General features: G+C 36.6%; 1 protein-coding gene across 2 annotated transcripts in view; it reads right to left on the reverse strand.

The window, feature by feature from the left end:
- MARCHF1 (membrane associated ring-CH-type finger 1) overlaps nt 1-18,440 on the reverse strand; it is a 312,318-nt gene that overhangs the window by 41,369 nt on the left and 252,509 nt on the right. For both annotated transcript variants that reach the window (XM_031553004.2, XM_031553002.2), the window contains exon 5: nt 5,276-5,326. In XM_031553004.2, the coding sequence (XP_031408864.1) occupies nt 5,276-5,326 (51 nt within the window). The remainder of the gene's footprint in view (nt 1-5,275; nt 5,327-18,440) is intronic.

Genomic DNA, 18,440 nt, shown 5'->3' on the forward strand with positions numbered 1-18,440 from the left:
ATTCAGAATGGAGCTCCTTCATTCAGATCCAGACCTCTTTGCTGTCTGACCGATGGCTTTCCAGCAACCATTAAAGGAACTGGTAACTCAACTTGTTACGTTTACTTTCACAACGAAGTTTGGTTTTGTGTTCTTTTTGGCACACTTCTTCCCCAGGTGTTTTATTTCTCTCCTGTCTTCTTTCCCTTCCTTCCACCAGTCTCTGAAGGCAAGGAATTAATCCTGCAGCTCCGCAATATTTTTGATTCATATTTCTCTTCATTCTTTTTAGGGATCTTTTTAGGCATTATTGCTTTGTTAGCAAAAAATATTGTACAGTTCCTAGAAAAACTTACATTGATTCACCGAATTATGCAACTGAAACCCCAGAGGGAGCTGCTCTTTTTGCAAAAGGTGCAGAGCCCTGAAGCCAGCAGCTTTTGACTATCTGCAAGGAGCTCCGTACAAATGTTGCCCAAGGAAAGGTGAAGCACAAAACATGCACCTCCTCGCTACTGGATTGTATAGTATTTTACTTTCAAAGCAGCCAATATCAGTATTCACTGTTTAGATTTTTTTTTTTTTTTCTTCCAAAGAGAGTTATACATTTCTACATATCCTTCAACCTCCGGGACATAAAGCCTCCAAATTTTTCTGTACACTAATTAAACAGCTTTGAATCATATGACATTCCTGCAATTCTCCCATGTGTGCACATGTGAGGATATGATCATCATATTCAAACAGCCTGGTGTGCCTATGTAATATTCATTTATTCTGGCCCTATGGAAGAAAGAGATCTAAATGTCCCAAAAAGAGCAAAAGAGCTGTATAAAGAATATTTATATGACTAAGCAAAAGATGGTGAAATCCTAACACACCATTTTAAAAAACAGAAGACACCATATTTTTTGAAATACAAAAAGCCTCAACTTTAAGCAAAAGAGTAATTTTCACAGAATCACAGAATGGCCTGGGTTGAAAAGGACGACAGTGATCATCTGGTTTCAACCCCCTGCTGTGTGCAGGGTCGCCAACCAGCAGACCAGGCTGCCCAGAGCCACATCCAGCCTGGCCTTGGATGCCTCCAGGGATGGGGCATCCACAGCCTCCTTGGGCAATTTTATATCAGTGCAGATGTAAAGTTTGCTTCACTGGATTATTTTTAGGACAAAGCCCTGAAATGTGCTTTCATGTGCCACCTATTGGGAAAAAAAAAAAGACTTATAACAAATCCCAGGACATACGGAGTTGGTATGTTACAGATTATAGTTCCTGTTAAAAACTGGACAGTAAGCATATGTCATAACTTGAACGCCATATCTAATGTAAACAGATCACAGCTACTTCACCTACCTGTTACTGCACTGCACAGGACAAGGTTGAAATTGGTTATAAAGCACTATCACCTCCTCATCTACAGCAGTGGAAATTGTATAGGCACAATGCATAAAGATCACTAGTATTGACATAAAATTTGCAGTTCTTAACACATTTCAAATATATATCCAGTTGTATCTGGATGAGCTGGTGTGGTACGTTTAGGAAAACTCAGTATGAACTGTAAGAATTATGACTTAAGAAAACAGAATCTGTATGAAATATTACACTGTTTTTCTGCACTCCTTTTCACTAGAGCACTAGTTTAAAACAGGGCCAACTATATCCCAGAATAAATTGAACATGTATTATCTTCTGCTGATTGCCCCCTGACACTGAGACAATCTTGAGGCAATTTTATTTAAAAGTTCACGTGTCAAGCAGCCATAAGTAATTCTGCAGTCACTCCTTTCATTAAGCTTACTGCAACTAAAGGATGAATTCCATGGACAAGCCACAAAGCATTCTGGTGTCAAAGAAATCACAAATTTGCATATAATAGGAAAAAAAATCAGCAATGATTTTAAGCTGTTGCAGCTCATTCTCATTTTTGCTTTTTCTGCTCTATGTTTTGATGAAGAAAATACTTTTCACTTACTTGTTTGCTCTGTATTGTTGTTTCCTACAGTAGTAGAATCATAATGAGAGCTAAGAACTAAGCGAGCTTCACCTTTGAAAATAATGATTTTGTTTATGAGCAAGAAGAATCATTTAGATGACTAAGATAACATTTACACTCATTTTAATGCCAGTTTTGTATACATTATATTATTCATTGTAACAGTGCTTTTAAAGGCTGACATTTTGCACTTTACAAGAGCAAGGATTTGTTTGTTCTTGGCTTATTTTCTTTTTTAAAAGCTCTATGTTTTCTCTCAGTTCTGTTAAGATTGAACATTACATCAACTTTATATCAACTTTCTAGGTTATTTTAAAATGAAGTTCATTAGAGTAAACTAGGAGCTACACTTCGAAAGGACTGAAGAGAAAGAATCCATGGTAATCTGAAGAGAATCACCACTTATGAGCGGTGTGAGGCTGGCAAAGAATAGGAAGAATGATGTAAACTGACCTGATTTTAGCTGTACAGTCCCCTGTATCAAAAGGGGGCCACACAATTACTCTTTAGAATTCAATCATGCCACAGTTATCCTGGAATAATCCTCTCCCAAAACCCGAGCAGCTCAAAACAGAAAACTGGCTGCAATACGTACTTCATCTAAAACTTGGTATCACTGAGAGGAGCTGGACCTGACATAAGAAATCACTGCACAGAGTGGAGACAAACATATAGTGGAACCAATACTTACCATCTTTACTTTCTCTGTTGGTTTTCATATATTAAATCAGACTAATGAATGTCATGACAATGACTATTCCAGAACAGTCGTCTCACTGATGTAAATTAACTGAATTTTATCACATAGCTGCTTCAGAGACTGGTAAACAAGAAGTGTACTGACACCTGCTTTTGAGAAGCACTTGAGCTTAAACAAAAATTTGCTCCAAGTCTGAGGTTCGCTGAAAAATAAGCCCAAAGCTACCAACAGAGAATTTGAAATTCGAAATTCTCCTCTAAGGAGCTCTTGATTTGTACTTAGCATGCAGAAAGTTAATTACAATGTGCTAGAAACGTTTCTTCCACAAAGTATTTTAACACAACCAGGCAGCCTCACGAACACATGCAAGCTATGGGCTGTAATTCAAACACAACAACTTTTCCACTAGCTAATCACAACAGAAAAAAGAATAAATATAACAGGAAGGGTGGTTCATAACACACATCCAATACTTCTGTTTCTTTTATAATAGGTAAGCTTTGAAAGCCACAATCAGTAATTCAGGCTCCACCTCATCACTGAAAGATAATATGAAATGGAGATCAGTTCCAAATACAATCCATCAATCCCAGTGCTAGCCAGGAAGAATGCAAGATGACCTGTTTATTGATATATTGAGCCTATAGAAAGAGTCTAGGTTATTACCAGAAGTGCAGAACAAGCTGGACACTAATACACTTTCCTAATCATCTCTGCTTGGAAAGCTAGCTGAAGTATTTGCTTTTGGAATCCCAGGGCTGTTTTAATGAGGTGTAGGCTGAAGATAATGAGTGAATATCCCAGATGGATGTTCACTGAGGAGAGCCATAGCTGCCTGTCAGTCAGAAGCACTACGACAGAGGCAGAGTATAGAGAGTACAAAATCATGTGAGATTACCTTTATAAACCTGCAATCAACTCAGTGGTTACCACCTAAGTGGTCACAGTAATGTTCTGGAGATGAACACAGAGATGGACAAGCAAATCCATCTGGAGAAATGCTCTCACTCCCACTGAATAAAACGGTGCTGGTAAGGCACCTTTCCAGTAGTTGAAGGGAACATATAAACAGGAGGAGGAATGGCTGTTTAAGAAGGTGGACAGTGATAGGACAAGGGGGAATGGCCTTAAACTAAGACAGGAGAGCTTTAGGTTAGATATGAGGAGGAAGTTTTTCACCCAGAGGGTGGTGAGGCACTGTTCACAGGTTGCCCAAGGAGGCTGTGGATGCCCCATCCCTGGAGGCATTCAAGGCCAGGCTGGATGTGGCTCTGGGCAGCATGGGCTGCTGGTTGGTGACCCTGCACATAGCAGGGGGTTGAAACTGAGTGATCATTGTGGTCCTTTTCAACCCAGGCCATTCTATGATTCTATGATTCAATGAATACTGAAAGGGCAAATGTTTCCAGGATACATACATGCATATTCTCTTATCATACAAAAAAGGTATTTTGAATCAGACAATAAACAACAAACTAGATTTCCAGTCAAGCACTAGAAAAGCTTCACTAGTAGGTAGCTTTGCATACAACAGAAGCAGATTGAGTTAACTGCATACATGAAAATCCAGCTCATGAAAATGCCACTTAAAAAGCTGCAAACACTTCCAAATAAGCATCTACACTGATTTCTGTAGAGAATACTTCAAAATAAATGACACTATTGTTCTCATACTAGTGAATATATATGATTTGCTATGGTGTAACACAGACGACTGACATTTATAGAAGTTGAAAAAAATGATATCAAATCCACATCATTTTACAACAACTACAACTACAGACATGCATTTAAAACTCATACTGAAAATAACACATATAATTGACTGAGACCAAGTTTGAAAGTATACATACTTTTTCTAAAGGGAAAAAGGAGGAGATTTAGCCACATCCTACAACAGACTAGATATAATCACATTTATCCTTCCTTCCTTTTTTTTTTTTTTTTTTTCAATTCTTCTTCTCAATGTAAATGAGCAGAATCTAACATAACACTTAGTTTCTTTAAGTAAAAAAATCTTTCCTTTTTAAGGTTCTGTGCAGTAAACATTTTCCTGTGCACCCTGCTGACAATGTTGTAAGGAAGGGAAAATATTGCACTGGAGGCAAAATATTTCATCTTCAGACGCAAACATAAAATATGGCAGATAAAGAGATTGGGATTCCAAAGTAGTGAGTTTTGAGCTTTTACCTCCTCTAAATCTTGGCTTTTTGGAATAGATTGAAGCCACATCTGAACCAAAAGACTTCATACATAACAACTATTATTATTTGAGTGGCTGGAGCAGAGGGAGAAACATCAACAGGTAATTCTACCTTAAGACAAGTGTTAATGTAAGATTTAGCAACTGTAGAAAAAAGGCAAAGAATGTGCACTTGTTATTTACTTATTGTTCCTACATATTACAGTAAGGACTAATTGTATATTTATACTTTAAGATGGATTTTACTCGGTAATCATAATAATATGCAGCAAAAACATAAAACTTCATGTCTATAAAGAATACATCAGAATATGCATATATAGTTAAATAGAGTATTATCTTGTACTTAATACACCTTGGTTTTTTTCTCCTAAAGGCAATAGATTTCACATACCTTTGAAATATTACTTGATCGACTCGTGGAACGCCCTGGGGATTTGTCATTCTGGAAAACATAATTAGGAGATGAAAAAAAAATGATCTCATGCAAATTCTACCTAAGAAGAAATACTCTTTTTGTGATTGCAAATCTACAGTTTCTCTACTTTCAGTTTGGTCACTGTACACAGTGGAAGACAGTTCAACACCCAAACCATTACAGTACTCAGATGGCTTACATCAGGACAGTGGAATGATGTTCTGCAAGAAATGAATGTTAGCAAATAATTACTGTTGTCCTCTTTTGTTGGTGGCAGTGATTTTTTTTAAACAGCATTTTGGTTAATGCATCATCGTGGCCTCTCATGAAAACTGCTACTCTTGTATGACCAGAAACATTGTGTGACAAATAATAAAACCCACCTACTTACACTGGACACAGACCTACTCAAATAGTTGAACTTACCATTCAGGAAGACTAAACAGCACTATATGACTTTGTAGCCAGACATATTCAAAGAACAACAAGTTGTAGCTACTGGTACATGTGGCTCAATTTAACATTCATTCCTCCATTCTCTCACCTCCACCAAAAATACACACGCATGCCAAAGCAAGAGTCTGAAATCCACTAATGAGGTATACATTCAATAGCTACATTTCTACAGCACGACCTTTTTGCCTGCTTGCTCGCTTCTCCTCTGGTAATTCAAATGAAGAAGTGAAGCAATGGTACAATTATATGATTGATATTTATGCTCCTCCAGCAATAAATTCAGCATTTTGGCTGAATATATTACTATTTCAGGTAAAAAATATGTTGGAAAGAATGTTTGTCCCCATGGTAAATTCATGTTATCTTATGGTAATTACAGAAATACTATTCTCAGCAGTGAAAATATAAGTTCGCATTGAAGAGAAATATTTATAAAAACAAAATGTATTTTTACCTAGCAGGAGTTGAATCAGATATCACTCATCCAAGACTGTTAGATTACGTACTGGGAGAGGGGCACAAAAACCAAAGCAGAGTGTTCACCTTTACAGTTTAATTTGCAATGCATGCATCCCCGTAGCAGGCAGACAAATAAAATAGTAATTCCCTATGTATATGTCAATAAAAGCCTTCCATCTCTCCTCATCTTTCATGAAGAGAGTGAAAGAAAAATACAGGAGCTGCCCATCAAAATGTTTAAATTTCCTACTCTTCTCATGCACATTTCTGGTCTACAAATAGGTATTTCCCTGTTAATTTGTAGCACAAAACAGTAATGCAACAGCAAAAATAGAAAGATGAGAAATAAGAAAAAAAGAAGATGAGGCAATTTATCAGCAAATAACTGCTTTTATATTAGAACAGTTACTTCAATCTCAACCCCAGCAAGCACACCCAAATGAAAAACAAACACGGTCGCACACTAATTTATTAGTCTCTACAGAAAATTTCAAACCTATTTGCTGTTTCATATTTATCTACTGTGTTTCTCTTCCTCCAGACCACAGGCAGCCCATGTTTTTGTTCCATCCCTCAGCATCATTGATCTTTTATACAGGAAATACTAATATGCTGCACTCTTTTTACTTCATCTTCGCTAGCAGTAAGTAGCGCTACGTTCTCCTGCTCTCAGAAAAACAGCATCACTGAACTACTTGACCATACATCATTCCTCATTTTATTCTCATATACAGGCCTCTTCTCAGGATTGAAACACTTTCAGGTTAAACTGTCAGAGTACCTTTTTGTTGTTGTTGTTCTTTTTTAATTCTTCCCGGAAAAGAAAAATTCAATTCATCAGGCATTCATTCTATCTTGTCCTTGAGGTTGGCCTTGCTTTGAGCAGGGAACTGAACCAGATGACTCCTTCTGACCTGACATATTCTTTGATTTTATTGTTACTTCTGTGATATATTATGCACCGTAGCTTTAGTATATATGCTTAATAAATTACCATTTTCTTATACTTTCTAGACAACATTCAACATATACAGTTTTGAATGTCTTCATTCATATCCATAAAAAATATACTTCATATTTCCTGGGTTAATGTTCAGAGAAGCTCAGATTTGACCTCAAAATAATCAAAGTTACAGACCCATGAAATTAATTCCCCTTTCACCGTTAGGAAATATGAATGGGGTTCATAGTTGAGAAACTCCCTGCTGGAACCATGCAACCTTTATCCCCCATCACTAAGACTAAAGAAATATTTTGCACTTTCTGACAGCGTAGTGAACTCTGGAAGTCGAACTTCCTCACTTTTAATTGTCTGTCTTCAAAAATTCATTTCTAAATTCTGTTCCCTGCTTGCAGCTCTCCAGGATTTTTACACGATGCATTCTTCAGTATGGCATTTATCTCCTTTACTTTAGTTATAATAAGCTCCAGATACTCCAAATTGCACTAAATAAACATCAGTTGAAGACAGAACTCCTCACTCATGTTCACGTTGAAGTCACATGATTGTTCATACAAAGAAAGCACAGAATAGAGCAGTTATGGAAAGATCTCTTGAAATTTTGTCCTTAAAGAATGCCTGTGCACTTCTATTATAATGACTTATCTTTATGAAATGTATCATTAAGAACAACTGATTCATTTTCTTACCATCAGTGAAGAGGAACTTTCTGTACTGAAGAATGTTTTTCTTGCAGGCTAAACAGTGATAATAAAGATTGTTTTCCCACACGTTCAGTATTATTTTACATTTGAGAGGTTATATCCAAGTGAATAAGAGAAAAAAGAATTTTTTTTTCTTTTTTAAACATAAGAAATAATTGATCTCTCTTCTTTTTAAGCAAATAAATCACTATTTTGATACATTTTAAGGGGATACATTTTATTCTCTAAGAAGTTCAACAATAACGTCAAACCACCAACAAGGTCACTAGGCAAAAAGCCCACGTAGAAGGTTAATTTTAACAGACTGAAGGTCTATACTGTACACCACTGCTGTACAGAAACAGCTGATCATCATAAATGAAGCTTCCTGCAAAGCCAAAAGCACTTCAGACATGCCATTCTGGCTATCATCTGTGGGGACAATTTAATCCAACATGACATAAAGCAGTTACCTAGAAGTATTATCCTATAAGTTGCTTATTTTCCATACTATCTGCACCATATATAGCATACATATGGGTAAAAGAGTAGCTAGCCAACATATGGCAACTGTCAGCTACTAGATCAAATGGTCAGATGTTGAGGTCAAAACTGGTTTAAGTATACAATTATATTACAAAATAAGTATACAATTATATTAAAAATAAATCTAACAGTGAATCAATGCTGAAACACAGTACAGGTGTTGAGAGAATACTGCCAGAAAACGTCACATGCTAAACATTGGAAACTGTTTTGAAGTAGAAAGACATCACCCGACAAAACTTCACGTCCTCCAGCAGCTGACATCAAGAGCCACGTTTTGACTTTGCTGCACCATACTTAGGAAAAGCAAGAAGTTCCTAGAAATCTCTGCCAAAATTTCAAGCGTAAGATTCATAAGGTTGGAAAGAAATTCAACACAATTTCATAAACTTACAGTGTGTGTCACATACCTCTCCCTGACTGTGAAATAAGAAGCTAGTTAGAAGCTTCTCTTGGAAAATGATTTCTGGCAATGCCTTATGCTAATGAGATTAAGCTTAAAGGATCAAAACAAAAAATTTATAAAAGGCTGGGATTTCAGAAAACAGCATACACAGCTGAGCAAGAACCTTACAACACAAAAAGCATGCACAGGAGGCAAAGGATCTTTAGCACTTTTGGCTCATCAGTACCTCCTGCTTACTGAAAGCAAAGTATACTTGTTCATACAGCAATTAGGCTAACCAGGAACTGGGAGCTGGAATATCCCTCTGCACTTTCAGACCCCAAAAAGAAGCCATTTGATTCAGTTCAGAGGCTGAAGGCAATCACACTTTCCCCTCACTGAGCAAATGACTGCGTGAACAAGTTTTAAACTGATCTAAGAACAGTCTTCCATACTGTTGCTGCCTAGCTGCTACAGGTTACTTACTTCTTTAGCTGAATCAATAAAATGTTGTGCAAAAACCCACCCTGAGCCCCATATGACTCAGGTTCAAGTTGAACAAGTTGCCACAGGGGAAGTTTCCAATATAAGCTATTTTATGAAGTTCTGGTATGTCAAAAACATCACAAGTAATATACATATCCCTCAGCAACAGAACATCTTTCAGAAAGAATATCCAAAGCAAACAAGATGCTGAAACACCTTATCTCAAATGTATGATATGTTTCTATGTTCAAGGTATCTAATCATTAAACTACCAAAGAGAATTGAAGGGATTTACAGAAAGACATGTGGATAAGAAGTACCAGCATTTGGGACTTTCAACAGAACGCATCCAGTTTTGAAACTCTCTCCATTTACATCCGTTCAAGGAGGTGGAGCTGCAAGGTGCTCAGCATACACTTAGGCAGTAAGCAACATACAGCCTGGTGCCAGTGGATCCTTCTGCCTCCTCTGATGTAGGGCAACAAATGTATTTTTGGTTGTAAACACTCCTACTCCTTACTTCTCCTACATTTTGCATATATTCTCAGTGATCTTAGCATTTTTATTTCTGTTGTTGCTGTTGTTACGAAAACAAAACAAAACAAAAAACCATATTCAGATAATAAATTTTCACCTTCTGCCCATATCAATGAATCTTCCCCTTACGGATACAGGGAAGATTCCAATTTCTCAGGACTCGACACAAAATTTCCAAATATCCTTACCATCTGATCTCATTAGCAGACCAGCGAGGTCATTTTATAATTACAGTTTTTTCCAAACTACACAGACTTTATTTACTCTTTTACTTGTATTAACCCTCAGAGAAACTACGAGCATTTACTCACAGGGTGCCCTCTATGATTAGGTGTTCTGAGTCACTCTCAGAATGCAAAAAAATTTACATCTAAAATAGTATTGCTTCCTGTTGATTCAGTCAGAACTTGGAGAAGACCAAGCTACAAGCATTACACTGCATGAAAAATCTGCTGTAATTAGCTGCCATTACCCTTCAGTTTGTACACCAGGAGAAAGCTGACAAGGTGATAGTTCCTAGTGGCATTTTTCCCTCTAACAGCATTGAAATTATTCCTGTCTTTATCCAGGGCTGACCACAGAGATAAAAATTACAAAGTGTGGGATGAAGGACAAGTGAAACTTGTCACTACTTACTTTTTAAAAAGACATGGAGAAAAAGCAGATGAAGAACTGAAGGGGCATGGTTTACTGGGGAAATAGTGGTGGTAGGTGGATGGCTGGATTAAATCATAGGATGGTTTGGGTTGGAAAGGCCCTTTAAGATCATCATCTAGTTCTAACCCCCTGCTATAGGCAGGGACACCTCCCTCCAGACTAGGTTGCTCACAGCCCCATCCAGCCTGGCCTTGAATGCTTCCAGGGAGCGGGCATCTACAGCCTCACTGGGCAACCTGTTCCAGTGTGTCACCATCCTCACAGGAAGGAATTTCTTCCTGATATCTAGTCTAAATCTACCTTCTTCTAGTTCAAAGCCATTTCCCCTCATCCCATCACTACCTGCCCATCTAAAAAGCCCCTCCTCTGTTTTCCTGTAGGTCCCTCCAGGTCCTGGAAGGCCGCCATAAGGCCCCCAAAGCCTTTTCTTCTCCAGACTGAAGACCTCCAGCTCTCTCAGCCCGTCCCCATAGCAGAGGTGCTCCAGCCCTCTGATCATCTTTGTGGCCTTCCTCTGGACCCACTCCAACAGCTCCCTGTCCTTGTGTTGATGGTTCCAGAACTGGACGCAGTACTCCAAGTGGGGTCTTCAGGAGAGAAGAGTAGAGGGGCAGAATCACTTCCTGCAACCTGCTGGTCACACTTCTCTTGATGCAACCCAGGATATGGGTGGCCTTCTGGGTCGCAAGCATCTTTACAAATTTTGGTGTTTCTATGAATTTAAAAACCAGTCTGTATTGAATGACATGCCTAAGTACAATAAAGGTGAATGGAATACTACTTACAGATAGAATTAAATGAGAAATGCAGTGAGGGATCATGTAACTAACTAAATCTGAAGAAACTATTAATAAATAATGATAACTTTTTTAAAGAAGACAAGGACAGTAAAAAGCAAATTAAAAGGAAAAGTGAAAGAGATATAAGAAAAAATAAATGTACAAAAATATCACTATTTTTACCTGTCATGTCACAATACGGAACAACATAAAAAGTAAATTTTTCCCTATGCATACAAGTATTTAAAAGACCATGCTCTTTAGAGTCAAAAGAGAAATCTACAGGGATGGAGAGTAATTGCATCAATTCATTATTGCCAGTTTGTGGCCAGAAAATATTGAATATATACATACTCAAATACAAGACTCTAACTTCTCTGATTCATAGTTTCTACAGATTTATTTGTCAAATTTACAATTAAATCTTGTCCTACAGGCACCTTCCTAACATTTTGTGTTTCACTGTTATTTGCTGATACTTCTCTTCAGCAAAAACAGAGTTTTGTTATTACAATATCAGTGTCTAACTACAGCCTATTTAATGTCTATCATTTCATTACATTAATCAGAGTGCTTCAGTTATAACAGATAGAATTTATGAAAGATTTCCACATGTCAAAACCACCCTCTTGGTTGCTAATATCTAAATCACCTGGCAATGATATACAGCCTGCATGATTGCACTAATGCTTGATACACATTCTTTTATTACCAGAGACATGTTATGAGAAATGTGTTTGGCTGTTGCTGGTAAAGACACCTTACCTTTGAAAATTGCAAATGCTATTTTTAAATCATTTTTCCTTGGCATTACTCAGCTACAGAAAATGAAGACAGCCCCCAATTTTTTTTCTCTCCGCATACAAATATGACAAATGGTCTGGAGGCTTTAATTTGTCACTCTGTTTTCTGTGACTGTCAGTTCAACGTTGTTTTATTACTGCTACATAAGTGTGACGTATATATTACTAAACATCACTATCCAGTGAAATAAGGCAAGTTTTTAATTATCACTTATGTTCACACCATGTAATTACTTTTAAATAGGTCTGACCTATGGAAAAAGACAGTGAAACAGAATCCTTTTCACTATGACATCAAATTATCATTTTACCTCTCTTGTATGATGAACAAAAATGCAACACAAACTTCACTGCAGCATTCTTAAATCTAGCAGTACTATTATTTAGACACATTACTATCACTGCCAGATAACTTATTTAATCATTTTCATCCCTGATCAATAAACAGTTGGTGATTTTTTTTTTCATTGCTATAAGGTACTGATTTATAGACACTATCTCTATTTTCCAAAGCTCACAGTAAATAATAAAACTTTGCTTTTCCATAAGACTCTGAGGGAGCTCACTCATGGGCTCCCTCATTAAGATGAAGATGACTTAATCTCTTCATTGCCGTGTTGAACTCCAACCAAAGGTAATTCAATTATCAAGCTGAATACTTTTTTCTTTTACGTAAGACATCCTTTCCTCATCTGTTGAAACGTTTCCCCAAACATCTGGTCCATGCAATGATCCTGTCTTGTATGAACACTTTTGGTGGTCAGTACACAGTTTTTTTTATTTTGTTTTCTGCTTTTTTTAAAAAAGGAAAGAATATACAGACAATTGTCTGTGGACCATGTCATCCAAACTTGAATTCACACTATGATACGCATTCCATTTTTTATTTGTTAACTATCAATATATTCAAATTCTTTAATGAAAAGACAAACTAATTTCTTCCAGAGGCCAGATTTCAAAGGTCACTATCTTGTCTGCCAGTTACTGTGATCTGCTGGATTTCAGCCAATTAATACCAGAGATGAAAGGCTCCGGCAGGCCAAGTACTTGTCTAACAGCCAAATATTTATCAAAGGACAAAAGACTAATTAAATATACAAAGTCAAAGTACCCTAGTTAAAACAGAGCTATTAAAAATGCCTTGATTACATGCTGTATGTTCATCTACCACCATTTTTATATCTACCTTTTATCTGATTAGAGGTTTTAGGTCATCGTTGTCTCTATAAACTGTAAACTCAAACTCCCCCAAGTAAAAGGGAAAATGAAAGGAAGTAGCATTTTTCCCACTCCTCTAAAGGCTGTCTAGGCATCTGATAGGTACAGTGGCCCAGGACAGCAAAATAAAAACAACGAAAATGAACTAAACAACATGGAAATTAATTGCAGAGCAGAGTATATCAATATATGGTACTTATATGTCACAATAATTAAGCGTATGTGACAGGCCAAAACCTTAACACTTTGCATTATAAATACTATTTCCATAACAATTCAAAATGGTTTGTTTTTCAGCTCACCCATTTCCTTTCCATCACGTCAAAGTATTTTCTCTTTCATAGCCTCATGTCATTATAATCACTGGCTACTCTAATTCAGTATTCAGGCAAAACTTCAACAAGAACAGAAAAAAAAAAAAAAAAACTATGGATAAAATTAAGTTCTTGATCTAAGACTTTGATACATACATTAGAAAAAGCTGCTGCTGCACTTTGGTGTTCTTAAGCCCAAGATTTCAAGAAGTTGTAATTTTTAAATTATTCTCCAGCTACTTTGCAGAATGCTTTGAATTATATATCATACATTGCTACCCCCAAGCTAACTCAAACTATAATTATTAGTTATTATGCAAGATCTTGGCCAACTTCTTCTTTCAGTCACACTAATGTAAAAAATGCAGTCGCCCGAATCCTAGTTCTATAAATGGCAAGAAGAATTTGGTTACACCTGTATCAGTGATAGAAATCTAGTTCTCATGGCAAACTATACATTATTGCTTTGCAGGAGTAAACTATCAGAAGATTGTATAAAACCGTTTTCAAAACAAAATTAAAAAAAAATATGTTTACTTTTTGGGTCACTACGTTTACTCTTATATAAATTATAACATTACTTTCTCCATCCTCTCAGAAAATATTGTGATGGAATAAGGAAGCCAAAGAGATATATAACAACAAGCATTCCAGTGCACTTCCATTCCTCATATTACACCACCTTAAAAGGAGCCCATGGCAAAAGCAGTAAGATAGCATGTAGATTCATTAAGTGAGAAGTAGTATTCTGCTAATCTAAGTGCTAAGAAAAAAATCAACAGAAACAGAACAACAAACAACTCATTATTACAGGTCTCACTTGTGACACGTTGTCCTTGCAGCAAACTCACATCTCAAGGATCTCCATGTGCATAATGTAGATGGACTTGTAAGAAGACCTCACATAAAATACTGACATCAAGTAAAAGTGGGATTAAGAGGATTTGGCTTCAAGCCTGGTGATTGCTAATGCCAGAGGCAGCCACAAAATCAGAAACATTACCAGCTGAATAATTTGTGTACCTGTAGGCCTAGATTCAAAGGCCTAAAACACTTAGCACTACTGCCTTAGCATGTCTGAAACCCTAGAATCACTAACTGAAAACAGTAAATATAAGAACATGAAGGAATGTCATACCAGATGAATCCAAGATGCACATAGATTCCACAGATTCACTTATCAGCAACTTTGCTCTCTCTTCTGTAAATCTCAAAGTACATCTTAATGTTAGATTAACTGAGGTTATTAGTTAAATTATCAGGGATAATTTGGGGCTCATTGTTTAATTATACACTCATTAAGTTAGTCAATTAGACAGTCTGTGATTTTCACGTTAAATTTGAATGCTGCAACTCCTTCTCTAAATGTCAAAGCAAAGTATAAAGTTTAGTGCTTGGATGACAAAGATCCGTCGAATATTTATTTTCAACAAAGCTCCTCATGAAAGCTCGCTGAGTGATACATTTATTCATACTGATCCTGAAAAAATGTGGAGGACTCTTGACAGCTTCAGGTTAAAAATAATAGGTATTTTTAAAAGGCAATGAATTTCCCTCTGCTTCAGAACTAATTCTAGAGTTTGTTCAAACTTTTTATTTCTACATTACTCGATCCAGTGGTCAGCATCCTTCATAAATGACAGGTCACCCCTCAAGGCAGACAAACTTTCAGACCTGGAATTTTTCATATAGGTCACCACAGAGCTCCATTACAGAAACAATTATTTTGCTACAAGTAACCTCTGTCTGATTGGCATCTGTAAAGTTACTGAAACTTCTCATATAGCAACAGAAATTAATACAGGGTTGCTACTGCAAAAACTCAGAAATGTGTCCTTTACTCACACTCTACTTAGCAGAGCTGCTGTGACAACGGCTGGATTTTTGTTTCAGTTATGTCAGAGTACTTTATGTCAGCAAGGCTCAGGATCGAGGCCATAGTTATTTCATTTTGTCTTTTTTTTTTTCTTTTCTCTCATTTTTAGTCTTCCTTAAACATCCCATATATTCAGTAGTGAAAGGGTGCTGGAGAATTTACAGTTGGAATTGGGCTTATTCTTAGCACTCAAATCCTGCCTTTTAATATATATTCATTTATTCAGCCACAGGGTAGAGGGAAACCATTATAGAAAGGTGTTTTTTGTTTTTTGATGTTTTTTTTTTTCTTTATAGCTACATTAATGTTTAATTAAAAGGCTAAGTTTTAACCTTATTTTCTACTTACAATAATGTAAGTAAAAACAAGCGTGTAAGCTATGTTACTTTAATACACATATTTCTAAGCAGAATTGAACAGCAAGTCAGAAATGTTCACAACAGAGGCCTTTTATGGAGCTTTTCCTCCCAGACAGATGAGACCTATATATTCATCTCCAAGATGGGCTGAGAGACAGAACACACACCTCTTCCTGACTATTCCTCCCTGGCAGATTTTGTGCTGTAAGAGAAAGATGTCTGATGGAAAGAGAAACACCAAGGGGAAGGGAAGGAGGAGGTCTGGGAGAAAGAAATAATGAGAAAACTGCTCCACAGAGAGAAAAAGCCTTACTTAAGACAAGGGAAGATTCTACTGTTGATAGCACAATTTCATAATCCAGATCTGACTAATAAATGAAAGAACAGAAAAATAAAGACGAAATAAAAAAAGAGGCTCTGCCAAATTAACTGATTAGCTATAATGTAAGGACACTGTAAGCAGTTGTTAATTAGTCCCAGTCAGATCTTCAAACCCGGCATAATAAAAAAGTCCTTGGCATAATTAGGACAGACAATAATTCAAACTTTCCCAGAGTGGCTATAAATAGCTACTTACCAGAATATAGAGTAGACTATATTTATTTTATTCATATCTGTTAATTACTGCATCAAATTTAAACTAATGAGTCGGTAGTAACATCCTGACATTGTAATTGACACCAGTATTTGCACACAATAGTCTATGCATTTATGTTTGTATGTATGTATAGGCTCTAGCTGTTAAAAACACTGAAATTCAGTCCCTCATTCAGGAAACATTTTAATTACCATCTTAAATATCAGTTAATACCTTCTGCTTTGCCTTTTTTTTTTTTTTCCCCATTACTGCAGGCAACAATGAAGCATGTTTGATCCCATTTTATTCTCTTAGGTATTTTCTCACCAAGGAACGCGGCGGCTCCTCTTAGTCACATCACATAATAAGAAACAAAATGACATACAAATCACTACTGCTGGTTTCTAACCAGGTACCATAGCTTCTTTTCACAATGGCAAGTCTTCAACATAATAAATGCTCTAGATTTTTAGTCTGCAGTGCACTTTTGGATCTGTAGCAGGCTGTGTTGGAAAGGACTTCCAGTACAGACTTATTATTGCAAGAACACGAGTGACGCTTGGTCACCTATATCTGAAGCAGATATTTATCTGCTAACTTAGGCAGTGTCAACCATGAACCAGTTCCACTGAAGATCTGGCTCACTCATCTCCAACAGCGATCCACAGTTTGCAGCATGATGCATGCAGAGCATCCTCAACAACATGCATCTTTCACATATTTCAGAACCAGTTCTACACTGACTTACACCGCCATAAAAATGCAGATGGCGTCCAAGCGACTCTTTCAGATCTAAAAAACATCTGCAGCTCCAATTTACTTTTTTCACATCTGACAAAAAGAGCATTCTTATCTGTTATTAACAAGCAAAATGGCACTTTCACAATCTGAGACACTAGGGAAGAAAAAAGTAGAAGAGCCTCAGATAAAGGATTAGACATTCAATTTCAGGCTCAAAGGTATTAAACCAATTTTTTTTTTACTTGCTTCCAAAGTTGAGTTTCTTCTAAGATCTAGATGCATACACCTTAATTCCAATGAACTTACTTAGTTATAACACTGTCTTACACAGCTAGGAAGCAGGAAAGATCACTAAAAAATACCATTAGAGAAACAAAGAACTTCAGTATCTTCTTCATTGTTCCCATTTCACAATAAAGACAAACTATGGAGACACAATTTCAATATTACAATTTAAGTTAAACTTCATTCTTTCCAAGCTCATCTGTATGGTTCATCGCTTCAATAATACACTTTTTTTTTTTGTCTAATTCTGAATAATTCTAATATTTCTGGATGTCAGTGATTCACTATTCCTACGTGGCTCCTAGTAGGGCAAAAAATCTGTGCTTTCTTGAGTATGTTTCAAATATGTATCCCAGTTGGAAGGTTCTTTAAACTATGATTCTATCTGTTTTCCCGCAGTTATAAAGGTCAGCATCCAGATTTAATCTGCACTGGAACAAAATTAACCTTCTGCATTCAAAGCAAGCAGACTGTGTTACAGCCACTGAACTGAACTCAGCTACATTAGAGACTAACTGAGAAGGGAAGACAAGGACAAATGGACAGTACTTCTCAATGTGATGCCAACTAGCATGATGAGGAATGTAACCTTATATTGTGATTAGCACAAGAAATTTTAATGATAATAAAAGAGGAAAATCTAATCCCCAATAGCAATAGTTACCTGATGACTTCTCTTAAAACCACTGGATGCTTACTAACTTGGAATCTTTTTTTTTTTTTTTTTTAATCTAATAAAATCCTATTACTGTTTTCTGCCTTGCTAGTTTTATGGGATTGTAACGAATGGGAAGTACAAAACTGTGACTACCACTTATACATCATCTAGCTGGAATGGATAATGGAAGCCTTCTCTCCGTAGAACACACAAAGGCAGCCACAATCACACTCCTGGAGAACATGGATATCTTAGCCACTCCAGTTATCTCAGCCTGCACTACTCTTGGTGAGATCCTTTTCCCTGGATTATGCTTCCTAGACAAACTGAATTAAAATATGCTCAGCAGATCTAGATAAAA

The sequence above is a fragment of the Meleagris gallopavo genome, chromosome 4 (genome assembly GCF_905368555.1).
Source record: "Meleagris gallopavo chromosome 4, MGAL_WU_HG_1.1, whole genome shotgun sequence".
Classification (NCBI taxonomy): Eukaryota; Metazoa; Chordata; class Aves; order Galliformes; family Phasianidae; genus Meleagris; species Meleagris gallopavo.